The sequence below is a fragment of the Dermacentor albipictus genome, chromosome 9 (genome assembly GCF_038994185.2).
Source record: "Dermacentor albipictus isolate Rhodes 1998 colony chromosome 9, USDA_Dalb.pri_finalv2, whole genome shotgun sequence".
NCBI lineage: Eukaryota > Metazoa > Arthropoda > Arachnida > Ixodida > Ixodidae > Dermacentor > Dermacentor albipictus.
Window position 1 is genome coordinate 58,651,537 of NC_091829.1, and position 16,069 is coordinate 58,667,605.

Sequence of the window (16,069 nt, forward strand, 5' to 3'; positions counted from 1 at the left end):
TGAGGACAGTCTGCCGATCATCCGTGAGCAATCCGTGATGTAGAATTAGGTGGGGTACGAAATCAATACGTGCGGTCAGGTACAGGATGGTGCAAAAAAAGAGGAACAATGCAGCAAGCGCCAGGTGACATTTTCTGGGTATTCGAGGGGTTAGTCACACCAGCGTAGCAGGGATTCACAGTTTGCTATGATGTCAACGTCGCTGAACATAAATAGCAGCAAAGCTCCCTCAGCTTTTCCATTAGAAGCAACGTTTTTCTTTGGACAGCTTATTGTTGATTGTAGTGTTTAAGTGCATGATGAGTTCAAGTGCGCTGCGGTTCTTGTTCTTACATAGTTCTTCGCAGCAGTCCTAGAATGTAGTCTCAAATATTAACGCGATAGCATTAAGGGCCACGTGTGGCAGAAAATGCGCTGTCGACAGAGTTGTCCATGAGCCAAAATTCCCGTATACATTTACGTACCTTTGTGTTGCAACAGAACTGCTTGTTTGCCTAGTTGGTGCTTGCTAAAAGACATCTTTTTGCCGCAAGTTTGCTGCAAAAGACATGTTTTTGCCGCAAACACACAGAAAAGCAGGAAACATAGATAAACATTGACACATCACATGCCAAACGTGTTGTCTATGTGTCTTAGTTGTGTCTGTTTTAACTTGCAGCAAAAAGCATGTTTTTTACCATTAGCGTATCTGTGTATATGGCCGCTTACTATATCACAGGCGCTCAGTGGCTATGGTGTTAGGCTGCTGAGCACGGAGGTCGCGGGATTGAATCCCGGCCGTGGCGGCCGCATTTCGATGGGGGCGAAATGCGAAAACACCCGTGTACTTAGGTTTAGGTGCACGTGAGAGAACCCCAGGTAGTCGAAATTTCCGGAGTCCTCCCCTACGCCGTGCCTCAGAAAGTGGTTTTGGCACGTGATACCCCATAATAAATTTTTTTTATATTACAGGCGGTATATGCAGGTTATATTGCCGCCCCATCCTGTCAATAAAGATTCTCAAACCTTGTCTTACATTCTTTACAATGTTGTTCCCCGGAACTTTGAGACTGACAGCCCGCAAACAAATGCCCCGAAAAGAACACCCACAACGCATGCTTTTATTGTAGAATCTTCTAAAACTGAACTATTAAAGTGCGAAACAATAACCAAAACCTGATAATTAGGATTTGCTATTTAAGGCACGGATCTTTGCAACCTCCAGGATCGGCCCACGCAATAGGAGTACATATATCTTCCGTCAAGACATGAATATGATGACATTTGTCTAACGTAAGTCATCAAACAGCCACCTGCGTCTTGGTGCTCCCATGGTCGTTTCAATAACTTGATAGGCTCCCCGCACACTGCTTTGCATAACACCGCTTTCCACAGAGCGTTGGCTCTGCCAGCATTTTAGTGTCTGATAGTTTGTCCATGGTCTACGCAGAGATGCGGGGGATGACAGCCATTTGAAGCATGAAAAAACGTGTAGCTCGCGTTGTCGGCAACCTTCAAGAAAATCTGAGCCTAACTACAGAGCCGTGAATGGGACGTGAATGGGACCTGAATGGGGCGGAAACAAAACAACAAATTGGCATCGTTGCGAGAGGAAAATGAGATCATCTAGTCGACCAGTCAGAACGTACATATCTTACTCCTCGTACAGGACCGCATTACATAGGCTAGTTACTGCCCAAAGAAGTTAAAAAAAAGTATTGCTTCCGATTGCACCGGTAGCGAGAGCAGGAGTCCCAGACAAACGGGGTGCACATGCTAGTCTCGAACCGGCGGCGCGATTAGAGGGGGCCCTTCTCAGCCACCACTTCGCCGATCAAGTGTGGGATGTTCGGCAGGCCTAGCAAGGAGCTCGAGGTTGTCACCTAGGCTGGGGCGCGGTGCCTAGCTAGGGTGCTTATTCTCACTACTTTTTTTTAGTATTACTTGCTCGCACTGTCACTCAAGCTGTAATTTTCTTGTACGCTGAAGTTCAATTTTTGTTTCTAATAGCGGCGCTCAAAAGGCAAATACAGTGTACCATGCCGCTGATTGTGATTTTCGGTCCTGAGCTAGAGTTGCCTGTGCTGTTTTCAAGGCCAGGGGTCCGTGACTTACGCGGTGCGGATCTTGTGCCGTCTCCTTCGAGAGATGGCGCAACGCTGCGTGACCACGTCGGCAGCGTCCGGCGAGCCGCGGATGGTTATGAGTGTTAAGATTATTTTGAGTAAGCGTCATTATTTCAACGATGCTTTTTTCTGGCACTCATTTCACACTTGTATCTACTCTAGATTTCAGGATAATAAGCATTTTTTTCTTTCCGTGATGGGCTCCTAAAGATGCAATGTTTGCCGTCGGTGTTTCCTTAAGAACTTCCCCTACAGGAATCGTCAAATGGGATTCGTCTAACCGGTTTCTGAAATGCGCATACGTTGTTGCCTGCCACATCTACAGGGTCCATTCTGAAAGTAATGCCCATTTCTGGAGAAAAATGTATTTATTCACCGCACCAACACAAATGGTTGAAAATCTTCAACATATTTCCCTTTGCATCAATGCACTTGCCGAGACGTATCTTCCAAGCAGGCACCCTGAAAGTCCTCGACGGCAATGTCCTTCACAAACGCTGCAACATGCTTTTGTGCGTTTGACACGGTCTTCCAATGCTTTCTTCTCAGCGTTCTCTTCAGTCGGGGAAACCAAAAAAAAGTTGCAAGGAGCGAAGTCGGGACTGTAAGGGGACGGAGGACCACCAGGGTGTTCTTCAGGGGCAGGAAGTTGATAACGATGAAAGACGGGTGGCTGAAGGCATTGTCAAGGTGGAGCTTGCCCATGTCTTTGATGTCAGCCCTCACGCGTGCGACGCTGTGTTTCAATTTCTTGAGAACCTCCAGGAGAAAGGCTGAGTCGATATCATCTCTGTGGTACAAACTTAAAATGAACGACTCCATGGGCGTCAAAGAAGATGAGCATCATTTTGATGCCAGACTTGCTCATACGCGCTTTCCTGGCGCGGGGGAATGATTATCTGTGCCACTCGCTGCTCTGACTTTTCGATTCGGGGTCGTACTCGAACACTCAGGACTCGTCTCCGGCTACGATAGAGTTAAGAAAGTCCGGCCCATTTTGAATCCAGTCGAACAATTCTTGACAGCTCGAAATTTGAAGTTCTTTCTGATCTTCCATCAACCCTTTCGGCACTAGCTTCGTGCAGACTTCGCACGTTTGCAGATCCTTGGTCTATATCCCATATACCGAAAATGTTGCTTTGGCAAGGCAGAATCCTCGCCCCAATTCCCCGACCGGGTTTGCCGCGGCGCAATGGATAGTTGCGTCATAATAATATCCTCTGCATTACTTTGATAACAGACCACGTATGTATCATAGCATGTCATTAATTTCAGGGAACGCTTCGAAGAAGAATTTACAATACCTCATCTGAGACGTGTCCCCTCACTTTTTCTTTGCCCTCGTCTACACGGGCTGTGTCTGCTGCTCGTAATAGATGAGCAAAAAGCAAGAACTTCGTGAAGCATCTAATGCGCCTATTACTGGATGATGGAGCAAATATACTGGGTCAGGGGTTGCGCACTCAAAAAAGCAACATGTTCATTTTCGCTTGGAACACTAGCGTGTTGTGTCCGCGGTTTGAGGGGGCGCGTAATAACTTTCCGAAGAAGCCAACAGTGCACAATCTTGAGAGTGCTCAGCTCGCACATCGTCTCGAACTTTTTGCATGCGTTCAAGAAAGGTTGAGAAAGAAAAATTCACCGCGCACGCAAGCCCTGCAATAGGGTTACCACTAAAAGCTTCTTGCCTCGCCGACAAAAAAAAAATAATGTTCTTTTCTTATGACTTTTGCTTTAACAGCGGCGAATAAACACTTGTTATGTACTTTCATGCCATACAGATGTCTCGTGCAGTCGTAGCGTTACTCACCTGCACGTGGAGTCCAGCAGCAGCATCGATCGCGCACAGCCCAGCACAAGCTGCGCTGGCATGGTGGAAGCATCAGCCATTTTAGAATCCGGCACCAGGTAAGCCTGCATTAAATATGTTTCATTCCGGAACAACTCGGAGACTACAGGGTATGCATACTGTGGTGCAACTATGCATGGACTCTCTATATGTTAAAGGGGAGGGGTAGCTCTGAAGTCTGAAACAAGAACTGCTTCAGCAGTTTTGATCATTTAGCAGGCGGAGCTGGCGTTAACATACTTCCTGGTTGCAAGAGAGCAACTCGACATGGACAGAGGAAAAAGCTTAGGATTCGCTACAATATACTTGAGAGAACTCGGAAGCTGCAATGGTTGAGCCACAATTGGAATGATTTGTAATATAGATTTGTCTGATCATTCGGACATGGTGGAGTATTCGTTGATTACGCTTTGTCTGGCTCCATTATCGTAAATTTCCGAGCAATATATAGACTTCGAAGTGAGCATGATGCTGCGAATACGTGCAATTGCCACTACTGGAAATGACAGCGTGTCGAGGGTGCAGAAGCGAAAGGTGCCAAGCGCCTCAAGGCACTGGCATGCCCACGATAAATTCATGAGGACGTTTTACATCGCTTGTCAGTGCAAGTGTCCATGGTTATTAATTTCAATATCTGACCTGAGTACTTAGAGGTCCTTTGTTCCACACCAGCCGCTGGGCCATTTCAATATTAATAATTGAATTATTTATTGCGCAGTACATTGTTGATTATAAGGAGTTTACAGTCACTAAACCATTTGAAGCCGGAACGACGAAGTTTAGGCAAATCAATGTCTCTCCCATTATCCCCATGCTGGCTCAACTGCTGTCATTGAAGCTCCCGTAGAATCTAGTGCCAGGGTTCTCTCTAGTGATTACTGTATGAAACTCCATGGCAAAAATGAGGGAAACACCAAATGGCGAGATCATGAGGCTAGAACAACTCGCCCGATTTACCATCCTGTCAACACGCTGCTATGTGCGGCACAGTTAAACACTCGTTGACGAGCAAGATGATAATATAAATCATGGCTCATAAAATGCAAGAGTGTACCTAAGTTTATCGAGGGAGTGTAGCGTGGGCTCAAAAAGAAAGCTTGCCCTAGGGCGACAGATTAGGCTCTGGCAGGTTGGCCGGGACACTTGAGAAATGACTTTTATTTGTTCCCAGATAGTTAGATGCGTGTGAGTTTGTCCGCCATGAACAATAGCTAAATTAACGGCCTCAAGGTTTTGTTAGGTGGCCTTTGAGATCATTGTACACGGTTTAATAATTTGACGCATTTGGTTGTAAAGAAACGCAATGGTTGTAAAGAAAAGTGTTCCCCTCAGGATTCTCTAAGATATCCAGCTAATACAACGTCGGTGAAGTTAAATACATGTTTTAGGAAGGTTACATTTGTAAATCTTATGCTTCCGTTCTTTTTTCACTTAATGATTTCAGAATTTTCACATGGGAAAACACATAAAAATGATGATTTAAACAGTTGCCGAAATTTAAATATTTCAATCAAATGAAATAATATCAATAAATGTATGCGGAAGGCAAACAAGAATTGTTTTTAGACCTACACGTGTTCTCTGACAACGATACTGCCTCTGTCGTGGCCTGTTAATCACCTTCCCTAAAAATTATTTATTTATTTATTTATTTACTTATTCATCTACTTACTTAGCTCTAATTTGTTTACTACATAATCCGGTCTCAATAACAGCCAAGCTAGCGTGATTTGAAAAGATATACAATGTAGCACGGTAGGAGTTGAACCACGCCTTATGGCACATGTGAACAACAGTAACAATAGGTATAGGTAAACAAATAAACAGTAAATTAGCAGAACAATAGTTAACAATGTTCATCTAGTGCTTAGCGCAGGCATTTCAAAAGAGCAACAGACAAGATGGAAGGCAAACACTGGGCGCGGGCATCTCTGCTCTAATCTTTCCTTTAAACTGTACAAAAGATGTCGTACCAACAATTACTTGACTCAACGCTTGCAAACTTCATTAACTTAATGAGAAAGATGCGGTCCACCATGGACAGAAGAGAGAAATACAGGTTATTTATATCACGTCAGCGCAGATTACACTGAATGCTGTAATGCATATTTTCACAACGAGATGTAGAAGCAGGAAACAAACTACCCCGGCAGCATGTTTCGTCGACTGTGAGTGGAAACACTGAACGATATGAAGCATTTGTGCTCGCTGCGTAAGGGGGAATAATTATCTGCACATCGGCTGCTCGATGCCGGAACGGTTTAATGTTCGAATGTGAGTTGAATGTTAAATTACCTAATGCAAAGACAGCAGAAATAAACTGAACCCTGAATTTTGTTCTTCGTGTTCTGCTGACCACTAGGCTTCTGACCAGCTTGATTGTGTCTTCTCTCATTCCGCTTCTTCTTTTAGACACCCTCGTTATCATCCGGCTTACTTGTTTGGTCGATTTTTTAGTAAGCAGATTGTGTGGCTGCATTTCTTGCTTCCTTGAATCCACATGCCTAGGACGCGTATCATGCTCCTTTCAGGTATGTTTAGTCCCTCTAGTTTTACTATTAGTTCTTCCTTGGTGGGGTTTCTTCCCACTCTCAGGATCTCTAATTTTTCGGTGGAGCACGCCAGGCCCCTTTCTCTGACGTGTTCCACGCACTCGGCCACTTCCTGCAATTTTTCTTGCTTCTGTCCCAGGGAGCCTCGATTGACCCAGACCGTGATGTCGTCAGCATATAGTGCATGCTGGATGCCATCAATCTTGCTGAGTCTTCGAGCCAGTCCGATCATTGCGATGTTGAAGAGTATTAGTGAGATCACGGAGCCCTGCAGTGTGCCTTTGCGTGGGGTGGTAAAGACGTCACTTCGCAGATCCCCCAATCCCACCATTGCCGTGCGTTTGGTCAGAAAGGCCCTCACGTAGTGGTGGATTCTCTTGCCGCAGTTGGCGTTGTTCAGTCCTTCCATGATGGCTTCGTGGCTAACGTTGTCGAAGGCTCCTTTGATATCTAGGGCCATAATAACGTTATCGCCTGGTCTGGGTGACGTGTTTATGATTTCTTCTTTTATCTGTAGCAGGACGTCCTGTGTTGACAGGTTCGCTCGGAAGCCAAACATGCTGTGCGGGTATAGCTCCTTGTCCTCCAGGTGGTGTTGGATTCTTCTGGTGACTATCCTTTCGTAGAGTTTACCGTGGCACGAGGTGAGGGAGATGGGCTTCAGGTTTTCAATCTGAAGCTTTTTGCTGGGTTTAGGTATTATCACCACGACAGCGTGCTTCCATTCCTTCGGTATTGTGCCCTCTGCCCACAGTGTGTTGAGGTATGCTGTGAGCTGATCTATCGCCTCGTCGCTGAGGTTGCGTATTAGGGAGTTTCTGATCTTGTCGGCACCCGCGGCTGTGTTTTTGGTTCTCGCTCTAATTGCCGCGTAAACTTCCTCTCTTGTAATCGGTCTATCCATGTGCTCGCTCCCGTACCACAACATGACTAAGCACGAAAAAGAACAGACGGAAACACTACTAAGGAAAGCGTATAAGACGGCGCTACATCTGCCTAGAAACACGCCCAACGATAAACTGTTACAGATGGGCCTAAGCAAAACCTTCGAAGAACTCGCGGAAGCACAGCTCGTTGCACAGATCGCCAGGCTCTAGCAGACTGCCACCGGCCGCAAGCTCCTCAAAAGAATAGGGCATAACACAGATGGAATAGAGGATCGGGCTGCTAGCATCCCAGACAGCGTTCGCCAGACACTGGAGGTTAGCCCTCTACCGAGAAACATGTACCCGAATCTCCACGCCGCCAGAAGGCAGGCACGAGCAGATTTCGTGGAACGAAACCTAGCCGCACTAGAAAACACAGTATACACAGACGCGGCCGTATACCCATGGGACCGTAACACTAAAATGTTTAGAGTCGCGGCAGCAGCGGTAAACAACACGGGAGAACCAATTAGCTGCGCGACCCTGAGAAACTGCATGGTAACGGAGGGGGAGGAAGTCGCCGTAGCTCTAGCGGCGGCTGAAGGTTGCCGTAGGAACAAATCTCTTATAATTCTAACGGACTCCAAAGCAAGATGCAGAAACTACACACAAGGCAGAGTTAGTAAGGAAGCACTGAGAATCCTCCTCAAAACAGAGCATCCTAACAAAAAGATAAAACATAGGATCTTCTGGATACTGGCACACACCGGGATAGAGGGCAACTCAAGGGTGGACCGCCTAGTTCGCGAACTCACGCACCGAGCAGGGCAGTCGGAAACCCTAGAGGCCCCCTTAATGGTGGAGCCGACATATGCAGAAATGCCTAACCACTACAGAGGAAGGAGACTTAAATACCCCCAACCCCACACATCGCTCACACAACCTGAGGCAGTAAGCTGGCGAAGACTGCAAGCAGGTACGTTCTTCAACCTGCACACATTACACAAGATGTTCCCTACCCAGTACCAGGGATACATGTCCGTGGTGTGGAACAACCCCCCTGTTATACCGCATCACGTGGGAATGCAAGCGTAATTTCGCATTCCATAAAGTAAACAACCCAAGTGCGGAACAATGGGAGGGTCTGCTCACCAGCAGCGTGCTCGCAGCCCAACGGGCAATTGTGCAGCATGCTTGCGAGGCAGCAAGACTCAGCGGTGCCCTGGAATAGAGGCGCCGACCTTGTGAAGCGGCCAGGACTCAAAACATGAAGACACCGGCACACCACCAATCTCTCTGAGATATAGAGAAATAAAGTTCTTCCATTCCATTCTTCGTGTTCTACAGGTAGAGATTGAGTCAGGACATAAAATATCCTTCTGGGAGTCACTCCAACTATATTACTTGTCAGAAATAATGCGAATAGCGTGCCTTTGCACCATTTTCAGTTAATAAGGTGAAAGCCTTGAGTGGCTCTCTACAACGGCTCCTACATGGAAAAAGCGTCTCTAGCCCACAGACAAAATATATCATCATATGGAATGTCTCACACCCCCGTAAACAAGCAATTATGCATTGGCTGATAATGAATGAAGAAAGAAAGAAGGAAAGAAGGAAGGAAGGAAAGAAAGAACCTTTACATACTGCATTAGGTTCAAGCATGTGTCGTTGAGGGGGTCGACCAACTGCGTCATACGTTTACCTCACAGTGCGGCTCGTTACGTTCTGAAAGAAGTCTGACCCCTCCCACCGCATAACTTAACGCACGACCACGTGACCAGCAAACTTTCGCCTTCGCCTGTTACAGAAGTGTAACATGCTGCCGTCTTAATTTACAAAACATCCTATAAACGTAGACGCATTTAAGCTGATGCAGAATAGGCTTTTTCATTGTCGAATGTCTCACTTCCGAGAAACATTTCAGGAATTTCTGCCTGAACACTCCTTCTGAGCGTGTGAAATAAGCACATGTATGTTAAATATATAAACTATGTTTCTTCAATAAAACTCGCTACCAGCCATTTCTGCTCACATGCACTGCTTCAGATGGGCTATACATGACGTATTAGGGCAAGCACTTTTCGTATTGCTTCCAACTCTAAGGAAGATGGTTGTTTTCAAGTTTAGCAACAAAGACCATCAAAAGCAGCAGCGTTCAAGTTATGCCAAAATAAAGGCCAAATAAAGCACCAAGATTAAATGCAGCAAGTTAATGCTCAGGTTCAGCTAGTCGCCTCTGCAATAACGCGCGATTTATTTTGTCAACCTCTTAATTGGCAAAATGTGTTTTTGTTCTAACGTAAAAATAGTCGGCTATTTTGAGCTTCTTTGTCCGTCTATTTACAGGGATGCTATTGGAACCGGAGGAAGTGGACAGCAAGAGCTGTCCGGTGTCTCTGGCAATACTTCGAGCATGCGGGATGCCTTACACGGGCACGACAACCAACACACGGGCGACACAGCCCGCATTTGTAAAGCAAGCGATCAATCATCTGTGAAGCAGTCGGAGTTTGTAGAGCGCTGCCGCGTCCGTGATTCCAAAAAGCACAAATGCGAAAGCTGTGGTAAAATTTTCCACCACGCTGGTCACCTAAATATCCATAAGCGCACGCATACAGACGAGAGACCCTACAGGTGCGAATTGTGCGATAAATTGTTTAGGCAATCTAATCACCTAGATGAACATAAGCTAATGCATACAGGCGAGAAACGCTACACTTGTGAAACATGTGGTAAATCATTTGGGCGTTCTCATCATCTAGATGACCATAAACGCACGCATACGGACGAGAGACCGTACAAATGCAAAATATGTGAGAAATCGTTCCGGCACAATTGTAGTCTAACTGTCCATATGCGGACGCATACAGGCGAGAGACCCTACAAGTGCGAAACATGTGGTAAATTGTTCCGGCACAATTGTAGTCTAACTGTCCATATGCGGACGCATACAGACGAGAGACCCTACAAGTGCGAAACATGTGGTAAATCGTTTAGGGGTTCTAATCACTTAGATAGACATATGCGCACGCATACCCTACACATGGCAAATATGTGACAAATACTTACGGCACGATAGTAGTCTGGATCTCTCTATGCGCGAGCATACTGGCGAGGAACCGTACACTTGCGAAACATGTGGTAAATATTTCATGCGAATGATGGATCTTCATAGACACCGGCACATTCACACGGGCGAGAGACCCCCTGTCTGCCCTGCATGTACTACCGCATTCAAAGCAAAACGTGATCTCAAGCGTCATCTCAACTTGTATTGTAGCAACTGCTGGGCTTTCGTTTGCAAAACAACTCACGTCTCAGTCATCAGCCCCAAAGAGTTCACGGGGATGAAACACTGTATGAGTTATTTCGTTTCGCAGAGAAAGAAATCCTTGACAGACACCAGTACCAGAGGAATACGTGCTACTTACGTGTAGATTCAGTTGAAGATGCGGTTCAACTGAATACATACGTCGTGACGCCTAGGGGTGTGCATCTGTAATATTCTGACCAATACTCAAGTTAGATAAAACGCCCGCGGCGTTTGCATAACAACGTGAGGGTGAAGCCATGCAGGAAAACACTGAGATTCTTTGACAGGAGCCAGCAACCAACTAAATGCATCGTATGGAGAGACCGGCTTCTCTTCATATTTCAAACCGCGCATAAAAATGCTCCTTTCTTAAATTTAGCAGACGAGACATTGTCGCCGCAAGTATTTATCGAGATTCAATGTCGAAGTAGAGTTGAGGTCGTAGACCGCGCTATCTGTCTGCAGACCTATGTTGTTCGCGAACGCAGCTTTAACAAACTCATTTCAAGACAAACCTTGATGGGCTGCAAGTATGTGTTTCGTGCAAGTAGAAGCTTGAAATGTTCGCACAAGATCCTTGATAACTCGTTTAGCTAAAGTGCACTCGGCAACCTTTATGAATTAACCACCCTTTTAGTGATTCTGTTCTGTCAACTGAAGGAAACACCACTCATCAGGAAGCATTATAAATTAGGGTCTATTCTTTTTGTCTAATAAAAACTAATCTCTGCCATTATTTGAGGTTATTAAGGCTTGTTGCCTTCTACCGACCATACATGTAGGAGCTCTTACGAAAGTGTAGCCACATTGCATGCATAGAAAAATTAATGTCCTTAAATATCTTCCTCAATGCCTTCAATATGTTAGTTGTTTTGGCTCTTACATTCTTACCTGAGATTTTTATTCTATGCCATGAAATAGACTGATGACAGTAGTGATACTAAAAAATTCATATAGTTTCGAGCTTCACTGTGTGATAAGTTCTTCTATAAAATTTTCTGTAATTGTTGTTTTATTGTGGCAGACCTCTGGAAGTCTTAAATGGCAGATTTTATCCCCCAAAAAGTCGAATGTTTTGACTAGGCGGGCTCTCTACTTAGAGCTGTAAAGTCTTCTTAGTGAAATATGACAAACGCATCCGTGCGAGCAATGACATTACAAGTAAGATTCAGGTTTTATGCATATTGGCGCGCGTACTTGTATATCTCTTTTCTTCGAACACGTTTGAACCACTAGCAAATGTTAAGTTACTGCTCAGCGCATGACACGCCTGCATGTATCAGAACGTTCTCGAACTTTCTCAGCGGTTGTCTCTTTTGTGTACGTTGTAGTCGAACCTTTTGTGATCAAGTTGTACGCGTGACGTGAATAGAGCTGTGCATTCTTAAAGGCGTGCCAGCTCCGGCGTTGACGGTGCAATCTTCGACGAATGACGCGGGAATAGCCGACGCTCATTAAACACAAACCACGGCATGATGGACGCATGTGCCCGGCTCAATCTTTCTGCCCGAGTATACCTTCTCTTGTCGGTTCAGTTTCACCCAATAAAGGGTATTTCATCATTCAATATTCCTGCTACCCTATTGTCTCTACATTATTGACTCTAGACTGTCTATAGAATGTCTAGGGATTTCTTGTATACGATATGTCTTTCTATAGATTTTGTCTTTTGTTGATATAAGTATACAGACTGTCTATAGATGGAAGTTGACAAGGTTTCTATTCTTGTCTATTCGCATTCTATCCAATCCATTGCCCTCAGACTTTGTCGCCCCCTTAACATCAGCAAATTTACCCGAAGCACAGGTGGTACACCACTCAAGTCATTCGTTCACCTCGTTTCTTTTTTGTTGCTTGCGCACTGACAGGCTTACGCTATGACCAGCTTTTCTAACACCACAATCTCATGTCGCCTACGAGACGCATAGCTTCTGTTCTGCTTTTCTGAAGTTTCCCCAATCTCTCCGTCCCCCAACACCATCCTACGTCCATTTTCTTCTTTCTTCCTTTTTTTTCTGCTGCCTTCCCAGTCTTCTACTCTTGTCCTCTCATCTTAGAAATCAAGCCACATCCCTCATTTTCTTTTCAATCTCTCGCTTTCCAGCCAGCTACCATCGCGAACGACCACCCGTAAAATCGCCCAACTAACCTGTTAAAAAAGAATCGAAAAGAATGAGAAAACCGCATTTGACGAAGATAAGTCCTGCTATTGCAACGTTGTCCAGCCTTTCTGATGCACTTTATCTCTGTTAAAAGGCAGCAACCATGCCTGTTAACATAACGTCTTGAATCGGACACGTTGCTTTCATGTTAAACAAAGGGAGGACAGACTAGCCTGGACCACTAGTTGAATAATTGAACACCCGGTTGAAGCAGATCAGCTTTACAGCAACTTCTCAAGCACTCACAATTTCGAGTGGTCCTGGGTTGTCTATATCGTGCTAGGAATTCGGTTTACAAGACACACAACGCAAATACATTGCCACAACATCCCTGGTAAGCTCTAGATAACAAGTAACGCATAAACAATAGTTTCATAATATAACTACTATAAGGAACTCTTGCGCTACCACCTACGGAAGCTGTAATGGGGTGTTTCCGCCACCATGGGAATTATGGGAAGTGCATGGATTTGCCTATAGATTTCATCCTTCTGGCTTCAAATGGCCTTATCACTTCGTCAACCCGCCATTTTCAATATTTCACTGCGTAATGAGTAATTAAACATCAAAATTGTCCGATGGCTGGATTCTAACATAGGACCTCTAGCAGGGACGCGCAATATTGAAACGACTGCATCAAGAAAGCACGCATCAACTTGAATTTATCGCGGGCAAGCTGGTGCCTTAAGACACCTCTCCCGTTTCGATTTGACCACCTCGGCAAGCTGAACTGCTGCAACGAGTAGAAATTGTGCGTGTTTGCAGCATCTTTTCCACTTAGAAAAGTATAGATTGCTCCGACATTTACTATAATGGAGGCATTCAAAGCGCTATAAACGATACCATAAGAACGTCTCAATGCAAAAGCACGAAAATCAGACAAGCCCTTGTCTTCCCACCATATCCATGGTGGCTCAACGAATCTAGCGCCAGAATTCCTTCTTTTGTTTTGTAGGAAATACTATGGACTAAACCCAGCTTGTTTCCATGTGCGAACGAACAGGCGCATGCGCAATTTTCAAAACACCTTGCTTCTTCACCCGGAATCGAAGCACATGAATCAACACGCATCTCAAGACAAGACGTCGCAGCTTCTAATGCAAAAAGCGGGATCCGCATCTGTACTTCTCAGGAAGTATGTGAACTGACTTCTGTAAACCAAGAAACTTTATTAAATAGAACCAGCAATTCTCTTTCGACCTGTTTGCCCAAATGGTCAACGTGAGTCTACGATGACACAAGCGGGGAATTGCTTTCACGTAAATGTGCTAATGCGTGCACCGAAGTTTCTCAGGGCATAATAAATGGTTCTGGTGTTGCTGTAACTCTAGCCTCTCTGTGTATCAGGAGCCGTTTTCAGTTTACTTCGAGGAATGTTGCAATAACCAGGGAAGGCCAAGGAGGCCAGTAATGGGCCTTCTTAAGAACGGCCAGCTGAAGTGCATGTTTTGCCAGCCATTTGCGACAGCGGCGGCAACTTTTCCTCTGCACCTAGTATAGCCGCTGCCATGTAACGGTTACCTGGGCCCCGTCAAGCCGTTTTTATGGCTTTTAGCCCAGCGAACCTTCCAGCATATTGTCTGGTAAATAAACTGGAATTTTAATTTGAATTAACGTTTTTGGAACGCCACCGTTACGCTCTAGCCTCGCCGCCATTGTAACTAAACACGTTCGACGAAGCAGGCCTTGTGCCTGAACACAACACCACCTACCTTATCTGCTATGAGCGGGGGAGTGCCCGCGGGAACCTCTATGGAGGCCTCTTCCCACGCGCCGTTCAAGGCGCAGGGCAATGGACACCATGGCGGCCGCGTTGCGGGGGTCATCTCGGGGAATAAAAGGCGCCTGTCCTGAAGTAAACCCCGAGTTCTACGAAGTCCGCCTGACGTCGGTTCCGGACCATGAACCTGTGCGGAAGTGTGTGTGTGTAAGCCGTCCCGTAGAGAGGCGGCTTGTTTACGATGACTGGACGAATGTTTCCCTCCCCTTGGGATCGAGGAGGGACGAATGTTTATAAACCGCTGTTGTGCAGCTGTTCAGCATACTTTCTCAAGCAGTCATGTTAGACTGATGCACTTTGTCTCGCAGTCATGCTGGACGGATGTACTGCAACGTCTTTACGTAGATACTGTAAATAAACCCATATTCCTCGTCCTGGATGAGAAGCAGTCCTTCCTTTTAACAACGTCCTCAGCGTGAATAAGTTGGGCGACGGCATGAGCCAGCTACCATCTAATTCATGCCCGACTCCAATCTTGACAACTGATTACGAGCGATGGGATTGAGCCTCCGGTCCTGGCAGCCTGCGACCTGTGCAGAGGAGTTTGCATCCGATCGTCTGATTAGCGAATACATTGTGTCACGTGCTTCGCAGAGAGGACTTACATATGCGAGCAATGCGATGCATTGTTGGACTCGCATGCGACAACAATCATCGCACATGTTCGAAACCTCAAGCCTTCATGTTGCTTACAGACTGTATCAGTGCCGGGAGTGCAGCTGTTATTCGTCGTAGAAAATTAGCCATAGCCAGACATCGCCGTTTAAATAGTCGTAACTATAGTAACCGCATTGCTGCCTTTCTTGATAACCATGCAGGGAGTACAGATCCTTTTGCGCAAAAAATGTAGGTGGTTACGTTATGAACGACGCCTGCAGGAACTCGTTCGTCGACCGTTCCCGCAGTACTTACGACAACACGAAAAAGTAGTCAGGGATGCCATGGCGCACCTCTATTTTAATGCGAAGCATGCTCGTTGAGTGCAGTGCAGTTTTTCCGAACATCTGCCCAACCGTTCTCGTGGGCGTAGCCACACGTAAAAGATGTAAATGAGCCTGCTTGCTTACGTGATGTCACGAGCGTCACTCTTCAGAGTCCGCCGGAAGCAGGCGGCGAACCGCCGGCTTGGGAACATGACTTTTTGGGATCGTCACATGTCGTGCGCTTTTTCCCTTCCTTACGCAATAGAAACAGATATGACAGCCGCCACGAAACAATCAATAAATGAAAACCTTTCTTTAGTGAGCTTTTTCTTGGGGCATGGTCAGGATGTAAGTTGATAAGCATTGCCAGAGGTGTAAGCGTGTTCAAATTCCGTGTTGATGCTCACTATACTGTATTTGTAATAGCGGATCGGGTAGCAGCTACCAATATAAGTGGCACCCTACAGCCTGCACGATGCACTACAAGCTTCAAACGATCAGCGTCTCATCTCACCTCGA

General features: G+C 45.8%; 2 protein-coding genes across 14 annotated transcripts in view; both read left to right on the forward strand.

The window, feature by feature from the left end:
- Positions 1 to 12,252, forward strand: part of LOC139049982 (zinc finger protein 70-like) — a 31,149-nt gene extending 18,897 nt beyond the window's left edge. For 5 of the 9 annotated variants that reach the window (XM_070525946.1, XM_070525944.1, XM_070525945.1 and 2 more), the window contains 2 exons: positions 3,887 to 4,013; positions 9,719 to 12,252. In XM_070525946.1, the coding sequence (XP_070382047.1) occupies positions 3,887 to 4,013; positions 9,719 to 10,430 (839 nt within the window). In that variant the 3' untranslated portion in view covers positions 10,431 to 12,252. Of the gene's footprint in view, positions 1 to 3,886; positions 4,020 to 9,718 lie in introns of those variants that run through there. The other 4 variants (XR_011508691.1, XM_070525948.1, XM_070525949.1 and 1 more) reach the window with 4 other exon arrangements.
- LOC139049981 (zinc finger protein 83-like) overlaps positions 1 to 16,069 on the forward strand; it is a 145,594-nt gene that overhangs the window by 76,816 nt on the left and 52,709 nt on the right. The gene's annotated exons all lie outside the window — the stretch shown is intronic.